Source organism: Lepidochelys kempii, chromosome 1 (assembly GCF_965140285.1).
Source record: "Lepidochelys kempii isolate rLepKem1 chromosome 1, rLepKem1.hap1, whole genome shotgun sequence".
Classification (NCBI taxonomy): domain Eukaryota; kingdom Metazoa; phylum Chordata; order Testudines; family Cheloniidae; genus Lepidochelys; species Lepidochelys kempii.
Genome location: NC_136380.1, coordinates 11,189,607 through 11,211,272, shown reverse-complemented (window position 1 = coordinate 11,211,272; position 21,666 = coordinate 11,189,607). Strand labels below are relative to the sequence as shown.

The 21,666-nt window shown below is 43.8% G+C and overlaps 1 protein-coding gene across 3 annotated transcripts in view; it reads right to left on the bottom strand.

Moving 5' to 3' along the window:
• SLCO2B1 (solute carrier organic anion transporter family member 2B1) overlaps positions 1-21,666 on the bottom strand; it is a 109,990-nt gene that overhangs the window by 55,218 nt on the left and 33,106 nt on the right. For all 3 annotated transcript variants that reach the window (XM_073333933.2, XM_073333923.2, XM_073333943.2), the window contains 4 exons: positions 13,013-13,150; positions 12,718-12,880; positions 10,214-10,435; positions 9,006-9,104 (listed from right to left, as the gene is read on the bottom strand). In XM_073333933.2, coding sequence (XP_073190034.2) covers positions 9,006-9,104; positions 10,214-10,435; positions 12,718-12,880; positions 13,013-13,150 — 622 coding nt within the window. The remainder of the gene's footprint in view (positions 1-9,005; positions 9,105-10,213; positions 10,436-12,717; positions 12,881-13,012; positions 13,151-21,666) is intronic.

Sequence of the window (21,666 nt, the reverse complement as noted above, 5' to 3'; positions counted from 1 at the left end):
CATTAAATAGCTCTAAATATTAAATAGCATTAAATAGCTCTAAATAGCATTAAAGAAATGCTCTAAATAGCATTAAAGAAATCCACTAAATACTAAATGTTAATTTAAGCATCTAAATTTAGGCACCCAAGTTTGAATATTTTGGCTTTAATAACTTGCCTACTCTCAGCAGCCAAGCCAGGAGTAGGACCCAGGGAACCAGACTCCCACTCTGCTAGTCTCATGGTTAGACAACACTCCCTTTTAAGGCATCTCCAATATACAGCCCAAATTGACCAATTATACAAAATCTTTTGGTAACTTCCATCTCTTCCTCCCCCTTCTGCTTTTTCCTCCAGTTTGAATGACCGTTGCCCCCACCCCCCACGCCCCCCGGTTGCATGAGCAGACAGAACATCTGGAATGTTTTTTCCCTTTCTCACAAAATAAGAGCAGCTTCCTGCTAAAGATGACACACACTGTGGGGAGGTACTGGGCCTAAATAAAACATGACCTTCAGAAGTCAGGATGCAATTTCTCAATATAATCAGTTTTAACCAAGGAGTATTTCTACAGATCATGGAATTCCTGCGGTTAGATATCAATTTTAAGCCTAGTTCTAGGAAACTAGTCCTAAAGGATAAGTGAACAGCATCTCTTACACAACTGTTAGGATGTAACATGCCAGCTGGTTATTGCCATATGGGGTCTGATTAGAAATTTAGGATTTGCCGTATCAGATAAGCCAGATGGACCATCTGGTCCACTTGTCTCTGGAAGGGGTTGGTAACATGATTCGGAGGAAGGTAATAACCTCCTACCTCCACAATGCACATAGCCAGTTGTGTAGTGCTGTATGTGGGGGTTAAAATTCCTTCTGGAATTGCACAGGGACAAGGTTTAGCCAAGAATCATGAGACTGGGTTAGCCTTATTTTTGCATGATTAGCTACCACTGCCACCACTTTCTGCGCTTCCTCCTTTCCCTCTCACTCAATAGCCAATTACTTTCCTATCTGAAGACAGCACAGGTAGAGGGAGCTCTCCAGTTACTCAGACATATTCCTCACTTAGCTTTAGTCTGAGGGGATGTCTTAGAAGATCTAAGCATCAGGTTTGCAGAGCCCCTGGGACCACAAACCCCACCATGGTCAATCCATCCCTTCAACAGTGTGAGGCAGGTAAGTTGAGTGCCAAGCCACTTACCACTTCAGGGTCTTTTGCTGCAGACTTTAAAACTGGGGCTTTGTTTGTTCTGCACAGATATGAACAATCCCATGGCAGTTTTCATAAGAGTTTGTCCAGTGTCCTTGATCCAGATTTCCCTTTGCCCCATGTGTATAGCCTGCTGCATGTCAGTTGGCTGCTACCCTCCTGCCAGAGATAGTTGTTTCTGTGATATTAGGTATCTGTGGATTGTGCAGAGTTTGAGGGTCCATCAGAGTAAAAGCTGTTATATAAATTGAAGAGACGATCTGGGTGATGTAATCTCTTTTATTGGACCAACTTCTGTTGGTGAGAGGGACAAGCTTTCAAGCTACACAGAGCTCTTCTTCAGGTCTGGGAAATGTACTCTGAGTGTCACCGCTAAATACAAGGTGGAACCGATTGTTTAGCATAAGCAGTTAACACATAAGAAACCCATGGATCACCACACTTCCCTTCACAGATCCAGTAGCCACCCCAAGCACACCAAGAAATCTTTTATCGACAATCAGGTGCTACTGGGCCACTTCATCTTGAATGGTCCCTTGAAATATATGTTAAATACTTACACTAAAAAACTGTTCCACCTTGTATTTAGCTATGACACTCTGAGTACATTTCCCAGACTTGAAGAAGAGCTTGCCTCTCTCACCAACAAAAGTTGGTCCAATACAAGAGATTATCTCACCTATCTTGCCTCTCCAATATCCTGGGACCAACAAGGCTACAGCAATGCTGCATAATTATAAATCAAAAGCATTTTAATATAGGGCCAGTCTTTCAGAGAGAATAGTTTCCCTCTGGTTTTTGAGTCAAGAAAATGGAACTAAGAAAAAGGGACTTTGCTTGAAAAGAACTATTGATTCTGTTCCTTCAGAATTTACTTTTTGAAGTCTTTCTAAGGGACACTAGGAGGCAGGATCCAGCCAAAGCTGACAAGGGCAGAGGAAGGGTCACAGGGTTACATTATGTGCAGCCACTTACTGCTTCTAGAACAAAGCAAGCCTACAATATGCAAAACTCCAAAGTTCTGGAATTTACAGCTCCATCCCCACATAACACCACCTGGATTATGGGCTAGGAAGAGCTGTGCTCTAGCGGTTTAAGCATGGATTGAGTAAGCAGACAATGTTGCTCTGGTACAGTGACCTTGGGCAAATCATGTCATGCCTATGCTTATAATACCTTATAGAGGAACTGTGAGACATATTTATGTTTGTGAATGGACTAAGTATATTTATTTCCAACTAGGGCTGCTGATTAATTGCAGGTAACTCACGCAATTAACTCAAAAAATTAATCATGATTAATCACACTGTTAAACAATAGAATACCAATTTAAATTTATTAAAAATTTTGGATATTTCTACATTTTCATATATATTGTATTCTGTGTTGTAACTGAAATTAAAGAGTATATTATTTTTATTACAAATACTTGCACTGTAAAAATGATAAACAAAAGAAATAGTATTTTTCAATTCACCTCATACTGTAGTGCAATCTCTTTGTCGTGAAAGTGCAACTTACAAATGTAGATTTGTTTTTGTTACATAACTGCACTCAAAACCAAAATTAATGTAAAACTTCAGAGCCTACAAATCCACTCAGTCCTACTTCTTGTTCAGCCAATCGCTAGGACAAACAAGCTTGTTTACATTTACAGGAGATAATGCTGCCCTCTTCTTATTTACAATGTCACTAGAAAGGAAGAACAGGCATTTGTATGGCATTTTCGTAGCTGGCATTGCAAGGTATTTACATGCCAGATATGTTAAACATTCATATGCCCCTTCATGCTTCGGCCACCATTCCAGAGGACATGCTTCCATGCTGATAATGCTCATTAAAAAAAAAAAGTGTTAATTACATTTGTGACTGAACTCCTTGGGGGAGAATTCTATGTCCCCAGCTCTGTTTTACCCGCATTCTGCCATGTATTTCATGTTATAGCAGTCTCAGACGATGACCCAGAACATGTTGTTCGTTTTAAGAAAACTTTCTTTTCAGATTTCACAAAACGCAAAGAAGATACCAATGTGAGATTTCTAAAGATAGCTACAGCACTATATCCAAGATTTAAGAATCTGAAGAGCCTTCCAAAATCTGAGAGGGACGAGGTGTGGAGCATGCTTTCAGAAGTCTTAAAAGAGCAACACTCCGATACAGAAACTACAGAACCCAAACCACCAAAAAAGAAAATCAACCTTCTGCTGGTGGCATCTGACTAGATAATGAAAATGAACATGCATCAGTCTGCACTGCTTTGGATTATTATCGAGCAGAACCCGTCATCAGCATGGACGCAGTGGTGGTTGAAGCATGAAGGCACATATGAATCTTTAGCGCATCTGGCATGCCAGCTACAACAGTGCCATGAGAACGCTTGTTCTCGATTTCAGGTGACATTGCAAACAAGAAGCGGGCAAGCATTATCTCCTGCAAATGTAAACAAACTTGTTTGTCTGAGTGATTGGCTGAGAAGTAAGACCGAGTGGACTTGCAGGCTCTAAAATTTTACAAAAATGATTAGGGGTATGGAACAGCTTCCATATGAGAAGAGATTAATAAGACTGGGACTTTTCAGCTTGAAAAAGAGATGACTAAGGGGGGATATGACAGAGGTCTATAAAATCATAACTGGTGTTGAGAAAGTAAATAAGGAAGTTTAATTTACTCCTTCTCATAACACAAGAACTAGGGGTCACCAAATGAAATTAATAGAAAGCAGGATTAAAACAAACAGAAGGAAGTATTTCTTCACACAAGGCACAGTCAACCTGTGGAACTCTTTGCCAGAGGATGTTGTGAAGGCCAAGACTATAACAGGGTTCAAAGAAGAACTAGATAAATTCATGGAGGATAAGTCCATCAATGGCTATTAGCCAGGATGGGCAGGGATGGTGTCCCTAGCCTCTGTTTGCCAGAAGCTGGGAATGGGAGACAGGGAATGGATCACTTGATGATGACCTGTTCTATTCATTCTCTCTGGGGCACCTGGCATTGGCCGCTGTCAGAAGACAGGATACTGGGCTATATGGACCTTTGGTCTGAGCCAGTATGGCCATTCTTATGTACATAATTCTACATTTGTAAGTTCAACTTTCATGATAAAGAGATTGCACTACAGTACTTGTGTTAGTTGAACTGAAAAATACAATTTCTTTTTTTTTTACAGTGCAAATACTTATCAAAAATAAATATAAAGTGAACACTGTACACTTTGTATTCTGTGTTGTAATTGAAATCAATATATTTGAAATGTAGAAAACATCCAAAATATTTAAATAAATGGTATTCTATTATTGTTTAACAGTGTGATTAATTGCGATTAATTTTTTTCTGGCAAACAGAGGCTAGAGACACCATCCCTGCCCATCCTGCCATCCTTTTTAGAATGACAACCAGCTATTTAGCCCCTCCTCAGGGCCGCTGCCCTCCCTGGTGCCTGAGCCAGCTCTTCTTGAGACAGCAGCATCAGTTTTGTTCTTAGGCTTTTCCACAGTACACATCCCTGTTACAACTCTGTGCTGACTGGGTGGATCTTCTTTGCCCCTCCCTACCTTCTGTGGTAGTTTCTAGTTTTGCCTTTGCTGACAGGCTGATGTTACGAGAGTGTTAGAGATCTTTCCCATGCCCAGCAAATCCCACAAATGCTCTCCTAACATTGTGCAGTACAAATGAAACTGGAAAGGCTTCAAGGAAAGGAGTTGGAGGCGCAAGTGGTGTTCTCGTCCATCCTCCCCGTGGAAGGAAAAGGCCGGGGTAGGGATCGTCGAATCGTGGAAGTCAACGAATGGCTATGCAGGTGGTGTCGGAGAGAAGGCTTTGCATTCTTTGACCATGGGATGGTGTTCCATGAAGGAGGAGTGCTGGGCAGAGACGGGCTCCATCTTACGAAGAGAGGGAAGAGCATCTTTGCCAGCAGGCTGGCTAACCTAGTGAGGAGGGCTTTAAACTAGGTTCACCGGGGGAAGGAGACCAAAGCCCTGAGGTAAGTGGGAAAGCGGGATACCGGGAGGAAGCACAGGCAGGAATGTCTGTGAGGGGAGGGCTCCTGCCTCATACTGGGAATGAGGGGCAATCAACAGGTTATCTCAAGTGCTTATATACAAATGCACAAAGCCTTGGAAACAAGCAGGGAGAACTGGAGGTCCTGGTGATGTCAAGGAACTATGACGTGATCGGAATAACAGAGACTTGGTGGGATAACTCGCATGACTGGAGTACTGTCATGGATGGTTATAAACTGTTCAGGAAGGACAGGCAGGGCAGAAAAGGTGGGGGAGTAGCACTGTATGTAAGGGAGCAGTATGACTGCTCAGAGCTCCGGTACGAAACTGCAGAAAAACCTGAGTGTCTCTGGATTAAGTTTAGAAGTGTGTGCAACAAGAGTGATGTAGTGGTGGGAGTCTGCTATAGACCACCGGACCAGGAGGATGAGGTAGATGAGGCTTTCTTCCGGCAGCTCACGGAAGCTACTAGATCGCATGCCCTGATTCTCATGGGTGACTTTAATTTTCCTGATATCTGCTGGGAGAGCAATACAGCGGTGCATAGACAATCCAGGAAGTTTTTGGAAAGCGTAGGAGACAATTTCCTGGCGCAAGTGCTAGAGGAGCCAACTAGGGGGGGTGCTTTTCTTGACCTGCTGCTCACAAACCGGGTAGAATTAGTGGGGGAAGCAAAAGTGGATGGGAATCTGGGAGGCAGTGACCATGAGTTGGTTGAGTTCAGGATCCTGATGCAGGGAAGAAAGGTAAGCAGCAGGATACGGACCCTGGACTTCAGGAAAGCAGACTTCGACTCCCTCAGGGAACGGATGGCCAGGATCCCCTGGGGGACTAACTTCAAGGGGAAAGGAGTCCAGGAGAGCTGGCTGTATTTCAAGGAATCCCTGTTGAGGTTACAGGGACAAACCATCCCAATGAGTCGAAAGAATAGTAAATATGGCAGGCGACCAGCTTGGCTTAATGGTGAAATCCTAGCAGATCTTAAACATAAAAAAGAAGCTTACAAGAAGTGGAAGGTTGGACCAGGGAAGAGTATAAAAATATTGCTCGGGCATGTAGGAATGATATCAGGAGGGCCAAATCGCACCTGGAGCTGCAGCTAGCCAGAGATGTCAAGAGTAACAAGAAGGGTTTCTTCAGGTATGTTGGAAACAAGAAGAAAGCCAAGGAAAGTGTGGGCCCCTTACTGAATGAGGGAGGCAACCTAGTGACAGAGGATGTGGAAAAAGCTAATGTACTCAATGCTTTTTTTGCCTCTGTTTTCACTAACGAGGTCAGCTCCCAGACTGCTGCGCTGGGCATCACAAAATGGGGAAGAGATGGCCAGCCCTCTGTGGAGATAGAGGTGGTTAGGGACTATTTAGAAAAGCTGGACGTGCACAAGTCCATGGGGCCGGACGAGTTGCATCCGAGAGTGCTGAAGGAATTGGCGGCTGTGATTGCAGAGCCATTGGCCATTATCTTTGAAAACTCGTGGCGAACTGGGGAAGTCCCGGATGACTGGAAAAAGGCTAATGTAGTGCCAATCTTTAAAAAAGGGAAGAAGGAGGATCCTGGGAACTACAGGCCAGTCAGCCTCACCTCAGTCCCTGGAAAAATCATGGAGCAGGTCCTCAAAGAATCAATCCTGAAGCACTTGCATGAGAGGAAAGTGATCAGGAACAGCCAGCATGGATTCACCAAGGGCAATTCATGCCTGACTAATCTAATCGCCTTTTATGATGAGATTACTGGTTCTGTGGATGAAGGGAAAGCAGTGGATGTATTGTTTCTTGACTTTAGCAAAGCTTTTGACATGGTCTCCCACAGTATTCTTGTCAGCAAGTTAAGGAAGTATGGGCTGGATGAATGCACTATAAGGTGGGTAGAAAGCTGGCTAGATTGTCGGGCTCAACGGGTAGTGATCAATGGCTCCATGTCTAGTTGGCAGCCGGTATCAAGTGGAGTGCCCCAAGGGTCGGTCCTGGGGCCGGTTTTGTTCAATATCTTCATAAATGATCTGGAGGATGGTGTGGATTGCACTCTCAGCAAATTTGCGGTTGATACTAAACTGGGAGGAGTGGTAGATACGCTGGAGGGGAGGGATAGGATACAGAAGGACCTAGACAAATTGGAGGATTGGGCCAAAAGAAATCTGATGAGGTTCAATAAGGATAAGTGCAGGGTCCTGCACTTAGGACGGAAGAACCCAATGCACAGCTACAGACTAGGGACCGAATGGCTAGGCAGCAGTTCTGCGGAAAAGGACCTAGGGGTGACAGTGGACGAGAAGCTGGATATGAGTCAGCAGTGTGCCCTTGTTGCCAAGAAGGCCAATGGCATTTTGGGATGTATAAGTAGGGGCATAGCGAGCAGATCGAGAGACGTGATCGTCCCCCTCTATTCGACATTGGTGAGGCCTCATCTGGAGTACTGTGTCCAGTTTTGGGCCCCACACTTCAAGAAGGATGTGGATAAATTGGAGAGAGTCCAGCAAAGGGCAACAAAAATGATTAGGGGTCTGGAACACATGAGTTATGAGGAGAGGCTGAGGGAGCTGGGATTGTTTAGCCTGCAGAAGAGAAGAATGAGGGGGGATTTGATAGCTGCTTTCAACTACCTGAAAGGGGGTTCCAAAGAGGATGGCTCTAGACTGTTCTCAGTGGTAGCAGATGACAGAACGAGGAGTAATGGTCTGAAGTTGCAGTGGGGGAGGTTTAGATTGGATATTAGGAAAAACTTTTTCACTAGGAGGGTGGTGAAATACTAGAATGCGTTCCCTAGGGAGGTGGTAGAATCTCCTTCCTTAGAGGTTTTTAAGGCCAGGCTTGACAAAGCCCTGGCTGGGATGATTTAACTGGGAATTGGTCCTGCTTCGAGCAGGGGGTTGGACTAGATGACCTTCTGGGGTCCCTTCCAACCCTGATATTCTATGATTCTATGACTTTAAGGGCAATTACTGTCCTTTTCTCTCCCTGATCTTTGTCTCTTCTCCTTGTTTTTGGTCTCCTTTCCCCCTGCCTCTCTCCCCTCCTCAGTTACCCTCTCTTTTTGCACATTCCATGTCTCTTTTCTTTCTCTCCTCCACTCCTTTCTTTCCTCCCCTTTCATTTTTGCTCTCCTCCTCCTACACACCCACCCTGATCGCTGGTAGTGGGTGGAACGTGCATAGCTGTTCAGTTCCCATGCACCACTGGCTACTCAGAAGCAATCGAGAGAAGCATATTGAATAAGGTGTAATCCTTGTGGGCACCCAGCTAATACAGTGGTGAGCATGGTAACGACAGATAAGTCGGCTTCATTCTACTCGTGCTGGCAATGTTGGAAATGAGCTGCAGCACAGGTCTGAGTGATCCCCATGATTGAGGAAGGAGAAAGCATGAGGAAAACATGAAGTTTCTGCAGCAGCCATGCTTGATCTAACCCTCTAACATTTGTGTGTGACCCTGAGTTAGAAGGGAAGCACCCACTTGCCATATCTGATTATTCGGAGAGTTCCATCGCAGCACTTTCTGTATTTGGTTTACCACCCCCGGAACCATGCAAGCCGCTAGCAGAATGATTACAGGAAGCTCAGTTAATGCACTCAGGCATATACAAATGTGTCAGCAGAGTTAAAGGAAGCCAGGCTTTGCTTCACTTGATGGCAGATGAACAGCAGCGTCGCTGCACACTTCAGATCTTTTTAACTTTTTTGGCATCATGATGCTAGCTCTCAGATCTAAAATAACATTGCCTATGATAACAGGAAAGTTTCCCCCCACACACACACACTCCCACACACTGCATTAAGAATGGATAATGGCCCTCAGAACCTACATGAACTCACCTGGGGGAACTTTGTCAATGTCCACATAAAAGCGCAAAATGGCAGATCCTAACATGAATGCCACGCCAGGTCCGATGATAGTTAGAGCAAACAGGATTCCTGCAAAAAGAAAGCATTTTCCACTCAGCAGGAAGGTTCTGTCTTTGAGAGGAGTGCATGCAGGGGACATGAGATGCAAAACCACAGGAAAATAGGAACTACAAAATGAGGTCAGACCCAAAGTCCATCCAGCCCAGTATCCTGTCTCTGACTGGGGCCAGCACCAGAGGAAGGTGTAAGAAACTTGCAGGAGCAGATGTGAGTTAATCTACCCCCACATTAGGTCTCATCCTGATATCTAATAAACCCTGAAGCATGAGTTCTAATATTCCTTCCAAAAATGTTGTTACCATTAATTATACCTCTATATTCTTGTTATCCATATAAATGTTCAATCTGTCTTTCAATCTTGCTTAAATTCTTGGCCTCGTGGACTTGATGTGGCAATGAGTTCCACAGTCTAATTACATGTTGTATGCAAAAGTATTTCCTTTTAGCAGTTTTGAATTTCCCACCTTTTGATTTAATTTAATATCCCCTTGTTGTTGTTTTAAGTGAAAAAGAGAATCAAAATCCTTTATCTACCTCTTCTATACCGTAATTATTGTATATTCTTTTACCAATTCTCCTTTCTAGGTAAACGATCCCAATCTTTTCAATCTCTCTCCTTAGGAGAGTTTTTCTATGCCCTCAATCATTCTTGTCACTCTTCTCTGAACCCCTTGTGACTTCCGCAGTACATCAGGGGCCAAACTCTGACTTCAGTTACTCCTCGTGTAAAACCTCCATTACATTCAGAAAGGTACTCAAGATATATGCTGGCACTGTTCAGATTAAAAACTGTGCCATGCTCTTTGAAATGTTTTTTTGCTACCTCAATTTATCTACTTCAGCTTTTACATGGAAGCCCTCTTACGACAACTACTGATGAAAAGCATGAACATACATAAGACTCAATTCTTCGTTACCCTGAATCCTTGTGAAATATGTTTCAGGAGTTTATTTATACCCTGGAGCAGCCAAAATTAAAAACACTTGAAGTTTCTTGTAGTCTAAGGGTCTGTTCTTGAGAGCTGAGCAGTCAGACCCTGTCATGGAACTGATCCCTCCAGCCCAGCATAAGTGCTGCTTTTCTTTCTTACCGTGGTGGGACTCAGTTCTAGTCTTACCTAAATAGAGAGGTGAGTTTCTCTCACTGGCAAAATCATCAATGTAAGAGATCCCAAAGGGCTGGATGGGGACCCCTCCAATCCCTAGCAAAGCCTGGCCAATAAACAGGATCAGCAGGACCTCGCGGTTTTCTTTCACTGCATGTGGGGTGCAGTCTGTGTCACTGAGGTTTCTGATGGATATAGCAGGTTGGCAGAGATCAGTAGAATTGCTGAACACACCTGCGGAGGCAAATGCAACACCCCTAAGTGCTCAAAGCCGAAGTTGGTGAGCACCTAACCTTAGACGTGAAACATCCTCTGTAAAATAGCATCAGATACAGAGCTGCTGTTTGTCTCTCTGAGGGTTAGGTTGCGGCCCTTAGCTACAGTCCCGACTGTGCAGTCACACAGCCCCATGGGGATCTCAGTCACTGAGTGTGCCTCCAGAGGACTAATTCCTCCCCATGCTCTCCAGAACACAAGCAGTGATTGCAGTCTGGCACACAACTTGCTTTCTTGGTGCCCCAGCCCAGCTCCACCGCACAGTGCTTTCATCCTGCCGCCTGGCATACAACACAGAGCATGCAGTCCCTACATTTCTCCAAAGCAGGAGCTGAAATAGTCCTTGACCTCTGGCTTTTCCTCAACCCCGTGCCAGCTGCTGAGGCCAGGGGAAATCCGGCTCTGAGTGATTTCTATAGCCATGTATGGTTTACAAATTAAACAAATGATGGGCTAAATTCTACTTTCAGTTACCCCCTTCTGCCTCAATGGACTAATGAAATTGCACAAGTGTTACACAGAGCAGAATTTGGTACAATATTTGTTTCTTTTTAAAAATCTCTTTATCTAGTTAATAATAACCTACCTAACAACAATGGCAAATACATCTAGATATACATCAAATAAACAGGAGGCCTTAATTTAACATCCACATTTGCGACACTGTGCAAGACAATCAGAAACAAATAAAATGTATTTGTTGAGCTGTGAAAGATGATTATGATAAAAGAACAATGGCAATAACCAAAAGTTACTCCATAGCTAAGTACAGAAACCGTCACATTTAAAAATATAGATGGATACAAAAAGGATAAAAATCAAGTCCAATTAAAGAAGCAGTCTGATCTCATCTACTCTGACTCTGGTGGAGTTACTCTGGATTGATACCAGTGTAATGGAGATGGAGACATGAGATAAAAAAAATTGGGTATCATAAATAATTGTGAAATAATAGATAACAGATTTATCTTGAAAGTAATTATCTAAATAATTAATGAATATTGAAAAGTGTAGCATAACAGCTGCTTTTGAAAGTTCTGGAATTTTTGTTTAGTCCCCCAAACAACACAGAATTCTGGATTTTTCCTCTGTGTTTGACAGATCAGTCATCTGACCCAGGAGACATCTGCACTAGCCAAGGGCCTGTCATGAAGTGTAGGTTGGACTTGTTTCCATACTTTCGTTAGCCCTTGTTCCCTGGATATAGCTGTGAATTAGGCACTTCGTAAATCTTCCTTTGGTGGCTGTAACTGAGGAAATATTAATGGGAAAGTACAATGCAGACCGAGTCTGTGACCCCAGCTGTGTTCTGGCTGGTCTGTACCTTTGCAGTGATCCAAGGAAACAGGGAAAAGGCCTCTTAGAGAAGTTTCTAAAGGATTTTGTGGAGTCTGATAGTAGGATTTCTATTATTACTGTGATTGGGGATTATAACCTTGAGGTCAAGGAGTAGGATGACTAACCTCCACCAGCATATTCTCCTTCCATTCTCATCTCCTAACTTCTTCCATGAAGCCCCCGATGCCTGTAAATCCCCTCCCTGACCTGGTCCTCCATATCCTACCATCTTCTCCTTCACGTCCCTTCCTAAAAGTGACTTCTTCAATGAGGCCCACGAACACTACTCCTTGCCCACAAGGAAGCATCAATGAAATCACAAATAAAGAAAGAAAGATTTAAAATCCAGGCACTTGTGCCTATGGTCACTGCTCTACCACTGCTGTTGACTGCATCCAATCCTCTTCCTTCACCTACAGTTTAAAGCCCCATCCTACAAACCCTTGCTCACATAAGTATTCTCCTTGATTTGGACTGAACTCAGTGGGACTAGTTGTGTAAGGACAACTTGTGTGAGTAATGATTTGCAGGAATAGATCCTTGATTGTAATCTCTTTGGGGTAGGGACCCAGGGTACATTTGGTGCCCTAAATAATCGTAATGAAAGGGGAAGCAGGAACTGGAAGCAGCAGTATATCTAAGAATGTAAATGCTTTAGATCTCATTTTCCTTTTCTTTAACTCCAGCCTAGGAGCTGTTTTCTTGTTATTCCTCTCTTGGCTCCACCTCAGTCAATATTTACCTCTTGGGGCCAGTACATTTTAATTTCTGAAAACAAAAGTTCAACATCTGCTTCTTTGGTGTCATATTCCACATTTTTATGCTTTGCAGTTAATGAAACCTCAAGAAAAGGTCTCCCCCTTTACCTGTTCCCAAAAAGTATATACATTTAGAGTACCTACTGGCAATGGACTGGTCATATTCATAGAGCCCCATTATAAAGTGAGGAAGAGACATGAGAAACCCAGCTATGGATACAAGAATAGCGCCGCAGCCAATGAACCGGGGCCTGTTCACTCGGCTTCCAAAGTAACTTACGAAGACGATCAGCAATGTGTTCCCAACCTGCAGTAGGAGACAGAGATTAAAAAGCTTCTGAAACACTTTGCAAATGACCTCCTTAGGACAGAGAAGAGTACAGGAGAGTTGTGTGGGTGGGAGATTAAAAGAGAGAATTTTGAATACAGCAGAGATTACCTCATTGAAGGAAGCGAGCAATCCAGATGTCTGACTGGACAAGCCAAACCGCTTCTCAATTGTTGAAATTGAGCTTTTCAGATAGCCAGATAGCAAGAGCTGGGAGAGCTGGAGAAACCCATGGCAGAACACAAAAAACTGCAGAGACAAAAAAATAATCCACTCAGTACAGTTATTGCTATTGAAAGTTGTAACCTAAAAACAAACTCTTTTCCCAAACTTTCTTATATTTAAATAAAACAATCCCTTAAAAATAAGAAGTGTGGTGGCCATTGAACATGTGGGAGAAACTTTAAAGTATCGCTACCTGCACATCTACCAATGTGATATATGCCATCATGTGCCAGCAATGCCCCTCTGCCATGTACATTGGCCAAACCGGACAGTCTCTACGCAAAAGAATAAATGGACACAAACCTGACATCAGGAATTATAACACTCAAAAACCAGTAGGAGAACACTTCAACCTCCCTGGACACTCAATAACTTAAAGACTCAAGACTTAAAAGTGGCAATTCTTCAACAACAAAAACCTTCAAAAACAGACTCCAATGAGAAACTGCAGAACTGGAATTAATTTGCAAACTGGATACTATCAAATTAGGCCGGAATAAAGACTGGGAGTGGATGGGTTATTACAAAATCTAATTTCCCCATACTAATTGCCCCTTACTGTTACTCACACCTTCTTGTCAGCTGTTTGAAATGGGCCACCCTCATTACCACTACAAAAGTGATTTTTCCTCCTTTGGTATTCTACTGTTAATTGAATTGTCTCATTAGCACTGACCCCCCCACTTGGGAAGGCAACTCCCATCTTTTCAGGTACTGTGTATATATACCTGCTACTGTATTTTCCACTCCATGCATCTGATGAAGTGGGTTTTAGCCCACGAAAGCTTATGCCCAAATAAATTTGTTAGTCTATAAGGTGCCACAAGGACTCCTCGTTGTTACTGCTGTTACTGAGTATGGACATTTCTGGTGAGAGACTCCAGAGACTGGAGTTATTTATCCCCAGAGCAGGTACACACTTCTCTCACGCCCTCCAGATACTGGACCTTGATCCTAACCGGGCGGCACTATCCCTGGGGCTAGAGAGTAGTTCAAACACCAGCTCCCTTAAATCCTTCTCTGCTGAAACTGCCAACAAGAGTGCCAGTTGCTGCCAGCTGCGCTAGGGACGTCTGTCCACTAGAAACTGGGCTTAGATAATCAAACTCATTTCATATGGGGCACTACCAGCCTGCACTGGCTTTCAAGTGGTGGTCAAGAAATGGACAGCTCCATAGCCATTTCTACTTTCCATGACTCAGAACCATCCAGTTGCCTGAGATATTAATAAAAACCTGACATGCTGTTATAGCACTGCAGCAACAAACATGCATCTAAAATTAACGAATACCTTGTTTCTAGGCTCAGCGGGGAAAAACCTTATATAATTCTATTTCTTCCCTCCCCCTGATTTCTGTTGATACAGGCACTGGGTGGCAAAGGATGCATTTAGTCAAATATCTTAGGAAGAAGCTATGGATCTTTCCCAGCTCTCAAAGTTCTTGTTAAAGACTAGTAGCTTCATAGCTACTCCCCTCACCACACAACCAGCCTCTCCATATCTTAAGTTGCTACAGGGGCATGATTTCTGGCCACAGGAATATCATTCAGGTGGAATCTGAGTACTTTTGATGACTGACTGACTAAGCCCCAGGGCTCAGCAGAATGGACAGAGCCACTTCTGGCTATCTGTTACCTGTATTCATTTCAGAACATTATGGGAGCAATTTGAAAAACCTCCACTATCAGTGTGGATTTGTGTATCCATCCAGTCCAAATCCAGGATTTGTCACATCCTCAACTGTCTGTAACAGACCACACTACTGCTATTTCTATTTCCATGTGTGTGTTTACCTTTACTCCCTTTTGAGCAACTTCCCAGTGATACTTGGTATTTCCATAAACCTTTTCATCCCAGGTTATCAAATACTGGCGCATATTATTCTCCCTATTTTACAGATCAGGGAATTCATGTACAGAGATATTCAATGATATAGTTGGGAATAGAACCCAGCTCCTTTGAGTCCCGTCCTCTAGCCCTCAGACCATACCAGTGAAAGAGGAAAAAGAGATGTTGACTTTAGGACAGTTTAGGAGATCATAGGCCCCTATTTGTCTTTTGTTGCACCATTTTCTACTGCATTTCACCATGCAGTGTGATAGAGGTTTTATATTAATTTATATTAATTGTTGGATCATGACATCAGGTTCTTTGGCTTGTGTGTTCTAGAAAGAAGCTCTTCACCTTTGGAAAGACAAATAACTATTTACAACAATATTAACCCAGTAATAAGGGGGGGGGTGGAGAGAGAGGAAACATCTTTACATTTGAAATGCGTAGGGTCATGTGTGCTTGGAAAACTGATTGATTCTCCAGCTACCTATTGCAGATATCTAAGGTGTCTCCAAAATGGCAAAGATTATGTACACACACTCTCTCTCTCTTCCTTCATGAATTGGCCCGCCAGATCATACTCACTGATTCCCTAGAGGTTCCCTCAAGAACAATAACATGGATAGTGGTGTTCCCTCTACCAGCCTGCAGAGACTGTTCCTCATGGTGCCCCCAGAAAGTTGTTTCCATGAGGTCAGGGGAAGGGAAGAACGAGGCTTTAGATGTGGCATCCTCCCTTCTGTATCTCCTCATCCAGTTCCATCAGACTGATCCTCCTTTCCAATGGAATGGAGGGGACAGTCTGCCGCCTGCTCTTTACGTCAGCGCATATCTATGATAGTCTTGAATTTTGTAAAAACATAGACAGGGTTGGAAGGGACCTCAGGAGGTCATCTAGTCCAACCCCCTGCTCCAAGCAGGACCAATCCCCAATTTTTTCCCAGGATCCCTAAATAGCCCCCTCAAGGATTGAACTCACAACCCTGGGTTTAGCAGGCCAATGCTGTGGATGGATCTGAAAGTGAAACACATGAAACAAAACCTGGTTTCTACCATTGAGGTTACTTTAATGAGCTGCTGTACAGCAGAAGAGCTCTCAAATCTCCATGCATCAGGCCTGCTCTTTGTACTGCAGCATAGACTGCTCACTTCAGCAGCTTCCGTGTTAGGTCACGCTGGACAAGCTGAAGTTTCAGACAACACTCTGTCTGATTCAGAGGTCATTTTCCTGCACGAGAGTTTGCGATAGAGAAGACGCTGCACATACGGAGATACAAGGAAGGGCAGATAGCCATAGCTGGAGCCAGGCATAACGCCAGCTGGCAATATAGAGATCTCCTATACACATGGCTTGTAGTGCCTCTACAATTTCTGAACCAATGTGTTGAAATGTCCCATGCTACATCCGTCCCTCATAGGGCAGGGACGATCAAATGAGGATGTACCATATGGTGATGCCAACTAAGGCTAAAAATAATAACACCAAACTTGACTGACCTGTGATCTAAGCCAGAATTTGAAAAACTAAACTTTCCCTTCCATAGCACGTCTCCTCCAACAGTCTCAAAGCACTTCTGAAACACTGATAAGCTTCACAGCACCAGAATGTAAGTATATTGTACCAGTTTTACTGGCTGGGCAATGAGTCAGTGGTGAGAAGAGACTCTAGAAGTCCAACTACCCAGATCCCATTGTTCTAACCATGAAGTAACTCCCCTTCCATTTGTAGAGAGAAAAGGTTAGCACATTTGGCCACTATACCTCCAAATCTCTCTCTCTCTCTCTTTCACACACACACACTCTCTCTATCTCTCTCTCTATCTCTCTCTCTCAGTGTCAAGCCAGAAATTATTGCATTGAAATATCTTCCTGTTCTCTTTCATTTGTAATACCTTCATAGAAGATTGACAGCGAGAGAAATTGTATTGTCAATCTCATCCCTACCTATTTGTCAGACATGGATCACAGTGCTCTGGTATCCTTGGAGTTTGAAATTAACAAAGCATTTCCACTTGCCACCTCTTGGGTTTCTTCTCTTATCACTGGGTAACCTATCAGCATACATTGTAGGTTCTACCAAAGCAAAAGCTTTTTTGTTTGTTTGTTTGTTTTAAAATTTCTAAGTGACACAGCAATAGATTTTGAAGGTGCTACTAGGTTTTTTGATGACGTTTCCTATGGGATTACAACAGTTTTCAGGAAATGTTAGAAATGTGGGGCTTACGGCACTTGAAGGCATCAAAAAGTATGTTTTCTTTTAGTTCAGTAAATTGTGATTTACTAATTTGCATTAATCCAGACGAAACACCCGAATCAGAACATGGATCTCATTGTTTCTATGTGTCTCAGAGCTCAACATCTGTTTATATACTTTCTATTCAGGTTCTTATACAGCTCTCATCACCATGTTAGCTGAGTGCCTTCCTGAAGCGCATTAAGCAATGTGACTAGCAGCTGTCATTTATGGTTCTTTGTTCTCTTTTCCTCTCTCCAGCAGGAAATTATGTATTGTATTATTTGTATAATGTGGTGTGTGTTTCTTCTAGTAAGACATAACAGCGCTGAGCAGGAAGACGACAGTTCCTCTCTGCGAGCAACACATTGAGTCACAGCCAACTTAAAACCAGAAATAGGTCAACAAAGAAAAGGAAATCAGAGAAAAAAAACAACAAAAATGAACAACGATCTGAAGGGATTTACTGGAAGAACAATTCCAAGATCCAAAGGCATTGGGCCCCAGTCCATTGCAATGGCCTTTGCGGGCAGGAATCCTGGCAGCAGAAGGTTCATTGGAGGATTACAGCAACACAAGAAAGCCACAATCTTCCTTAAATTAGGGACCCCAAGCAGGCCAGTGCAGCTCCCAGTATGGCAGTGTTTATGAGGGAGGGGCACAGTCAGGGGATATGATGATTTAATGCTCCTATGACACCCTATGGAAATTAAAGCTGCCCACCCCCAGTGGAAATAGCTGCCTGCCCTCCATTACATGATGGATTCCGCCATTCCCTGGAACACACTAGATCAGGCTGGCACAGGGAGGTGCAATGTGCCAGTAGGGAGCTGGACCAGGATCTCTTTCTGAGAAGGAAGAAAAAGACATTTTTAAATTCTTAGATTCTGTGATAGGGGCCCTGGGACAAGGAAACAGACAAGATGGCCTTAGGGCTTTTCCATCTCATGTGTAGATATTTTAAAAAACCCTAACAAAGCAGAACACTGTACATATGATTCTCACCTAGGGACTGGTTGAGAGAGAGAGAGAGAATTAACCACCCATGACAGATGTTAGTCAGTCACATCACTTAGTGCACACTGGTGGAAGATTCTCAAGTACTACGGTGAACTGAGTGGTATTCCAGTCTGGTAGTTTATTGTTGCAGCCACAGGCGGAGAGTGCTCACGATCCAGCTCAAATGGGAAAATTCTTTCTACCTGCTCATTCCCTGGGAATAAACAGCTGGCAAACATTTTTCAGTCATTATAGCACCATGGAGACGTATCCGGGTCTAGAGTTGCTTGCCTGAGCAAAATGGATGGCATGCCCTATTACTGCACTTTGCATCAAAGGATCTCCAAGCCCCGTACAAACATTAAGAAATTTAGCTTCATATCGCCCCTATGAGATAGGGAAGCATTATTATCCTCTTTTGGAAGTCAAGGAGACCCAGAGAGATATGTGACTTGCCCAAGGCCAAACAGAAAGTCAGTGTTGGAGCTGGGAATAGAACCTACATCTCCTGATTTACCCAATGTGACAAAATTAGATGATATTAGAATCACAGAATATTAGGGTTGGAAGAGACCTCAGGAGGCCAATCCCCTCCTCAAAGCAGGACCAACACCAACTAAATCATCCCAGCCAGGGCTTTATCAAGCCAGGCCTTAAAAATCTCTAAGGATGGAAATCCCACCACCTCCCTAGGGAACCCATTCCAGTGCTTCGCCACCCTTCTAGTGAAATAGTGTTTCCTAATATCCAACCTAGACCTCCCCCACTGCAACTTGAGACCATTGTTTCTTGTTCTGTCATCTGCCACCGCTGAGAACAGCCGAGCTCCATCCTCTCTGGAACCCCGCTTCAGGTAGTTGAAGGCTGCTATCAAATCCCCCCTTACTCTTCTCTTCTGCAGATTCCCTCAGCCTCTCCTCGTAAGTCATGTGCCTCAACCTCCTAATCATTTTCATTGCCCTCCGCTGGACTCTCTCCAATTTAGCCACATCCCTTCTGTAGTGGGGGGACCAAAACTGGACGCAATACTCCAGGTGTGGCCTCACCAGTGCCGAATAGAGGGGAATGATCACTTCCCTTGATCTGCTGGCCAATATGTCGTTGGCCTTCTTGGCAACAAGGGCACACTGCTGACGCATATCCAGCTTCTCGTCCACTGTCACCCCCAGGTCCTTTTCTGCAGAACTGCTGCTTAGCCAGTCGGTCCCCAGCCTCTAGTGGTGCATGGGATTCTTCCATCCTAAGTGCAGGACTCTGCACTTGTCCGTGTTGAACTTCATCAGATTTCTTTTGGCCCAATCCTCCAGTTCGTCTGGGTCACTCTGGACCCTATCCCTACCCTCCAGCATATCTACCTCTCCCCACAGCTCAGTGTCATCTGCGAACTTGCTGAGGGTGCAATTAATCCCATCATCCAGATCATTAATAAAGATGTTGAACAAAATTGGCCCCAGGACCGACCCCTGGGGAACTCCGCTTGATACCGACTGCCAACTAGACATCGTGCTGTTGATCACTACCTGTTGAGCCCGACAATCTAACCAGCTTTCTATCCACCTTATAGTCCATTCATCCAATCCATACTTCTTTAACTTGCTGGCAAGAATACTGTGGGAAACAGTATCAAAAGTTTTGCTAAAGTCAAGATATATCAAATACACCACTTTCCCCATATCCACAGAGCCAGTTATCTCATCATAGAAGGCAATTAGATTAGTCAGGCATGACTTGCCCTTGGTGAATCCATGTTGACTGTTCCTGATCACCTTCCTCTCCTCCAAGTGCTTCAAAATGGATTAGTTGAGGACCTGCTCCATGATTTTGCTGGGGACTGAAGTGAGGCTGATCCGTCTGTAGTTCCCCAGCTTCTCTTTCTAACCTTTTAAAAATATGGGCACTATATATGCCTTTTTCCAATCATCTGGGACCTCCCCCGATCACCATGAATTTTCAAAGATAATGGCCAATGGCTCTGCAATCACATCAGCAAACTCCCTCAGCACCCTTGGATGCATTAGATCTGGACCCATGGACTTGTGCAAGTCCAGCTTTTCTAAATAGTCCTTAACCGGTTCTTTCACCACTGAGGGCTGCTCACCTCCTCCCCATACTGCGTTCCCCAGTGCAGCAGTCTGGGAGCTGACCTTGTCTTTGAAGGCCGAGGCAAAAAAAGCATTGAGTACTTCAGCTTTTTCCACATCATCTGTCATTATGTTGCCTCCCCCATTCAGTAAGGGTCCCACACTTTCCCTGATCGACTTCTTGTTGCTAACATAGCTGTAGAAACCCTTCTTGCTACCCTTCACATCCCTTGCTAGCTGCAACTCCAAATGTGCCTTGGCCTTCCTGATTACATGCCTGCATGCTCTAGCAATATTTTTATACTCCTCCCAGGGAGTCATCTGTCCCAATTTCCACTTCTTGGAAGCTTCTTTTTTGAGTTTAAGCTCACCGAAGATTTCACTGTTAAGCCAAGCTGGTCACCTGCCATATTTTCTATTCTTTCTGCACATCAGGGTGGATTGTTCTTGAGCCCTCAATAAGGCTTCTTTAAAATATAGCCAGGTCTCCTGGACTCCTTCCCCCCTCATATTAGCCTCCCAGGGGATCCTGCCCATCAGTTCCCTAAGGGAGTCTAAGGCTGCTTTTCTGAAATCCAGGGTCCATATTTTGCTACTCTCCTTTCTTCTTCTTGTCAGGATCCTGAACTCAACCATCTCATGGTCACTGCTGCCTCGGTTGCCACCCACTTCTACTTCCCCTACCAATTCTTCCCTGTTTGTAAGCAGCAGGTCAAGAGGGGCACGGCCCCCAGTTGGTTCCTCCAGCACTTGTACCAGGAAGTTGTGTTCCTGGATTGTCAATGTATTGCTGTGTTATGATATTCTGGGTTATGATTGTTTCCAGCGGAAACTAAGGCTTCCAGTGAGCATGCTTAATTGCAGCTTCTCTCAATGACCATCTCAGTATATTATTCTGCAGAGTGCCACTTCTTTTATATCTAATATAGAGGACAAGGCAAGGAAAGCTTCAATTTGGATCAAGATGTGTTCACCTTCAGTATGGAGAACAAGCCAGAGAGACAAGTCCAGCCACTTGCTTCCATAATCCCCTTCCTGATGCTAAAAGTGACCATAGGCTCTGTCTTACATAAATTTTTGCTCTCAGACATGTGATGTGCCACATATGTATATGAAGTATCAGTGGCTTTGCCTGTGCTTTGGCTGGTGAAGCCAAATCAAATCTTTCACTTGACTCTCCTGTCAAGTTTTCTCAATTGCCCAAGATCAATACTCAAATGCCTCTAAAAAATTAAAAGTTTTGTCAAGAATAGCGTCTTGTCTCCAGAAGATTGAAAGAAATCGGTAGAAAAAATTTCCAGCCTTTTGTGAGCTAAGGATTCCTTGCCACTGCAATAAACATAGAATCATAGAATTGTAGGACTGGAAGGGACCTCGAGAGGTCATCTAGTCC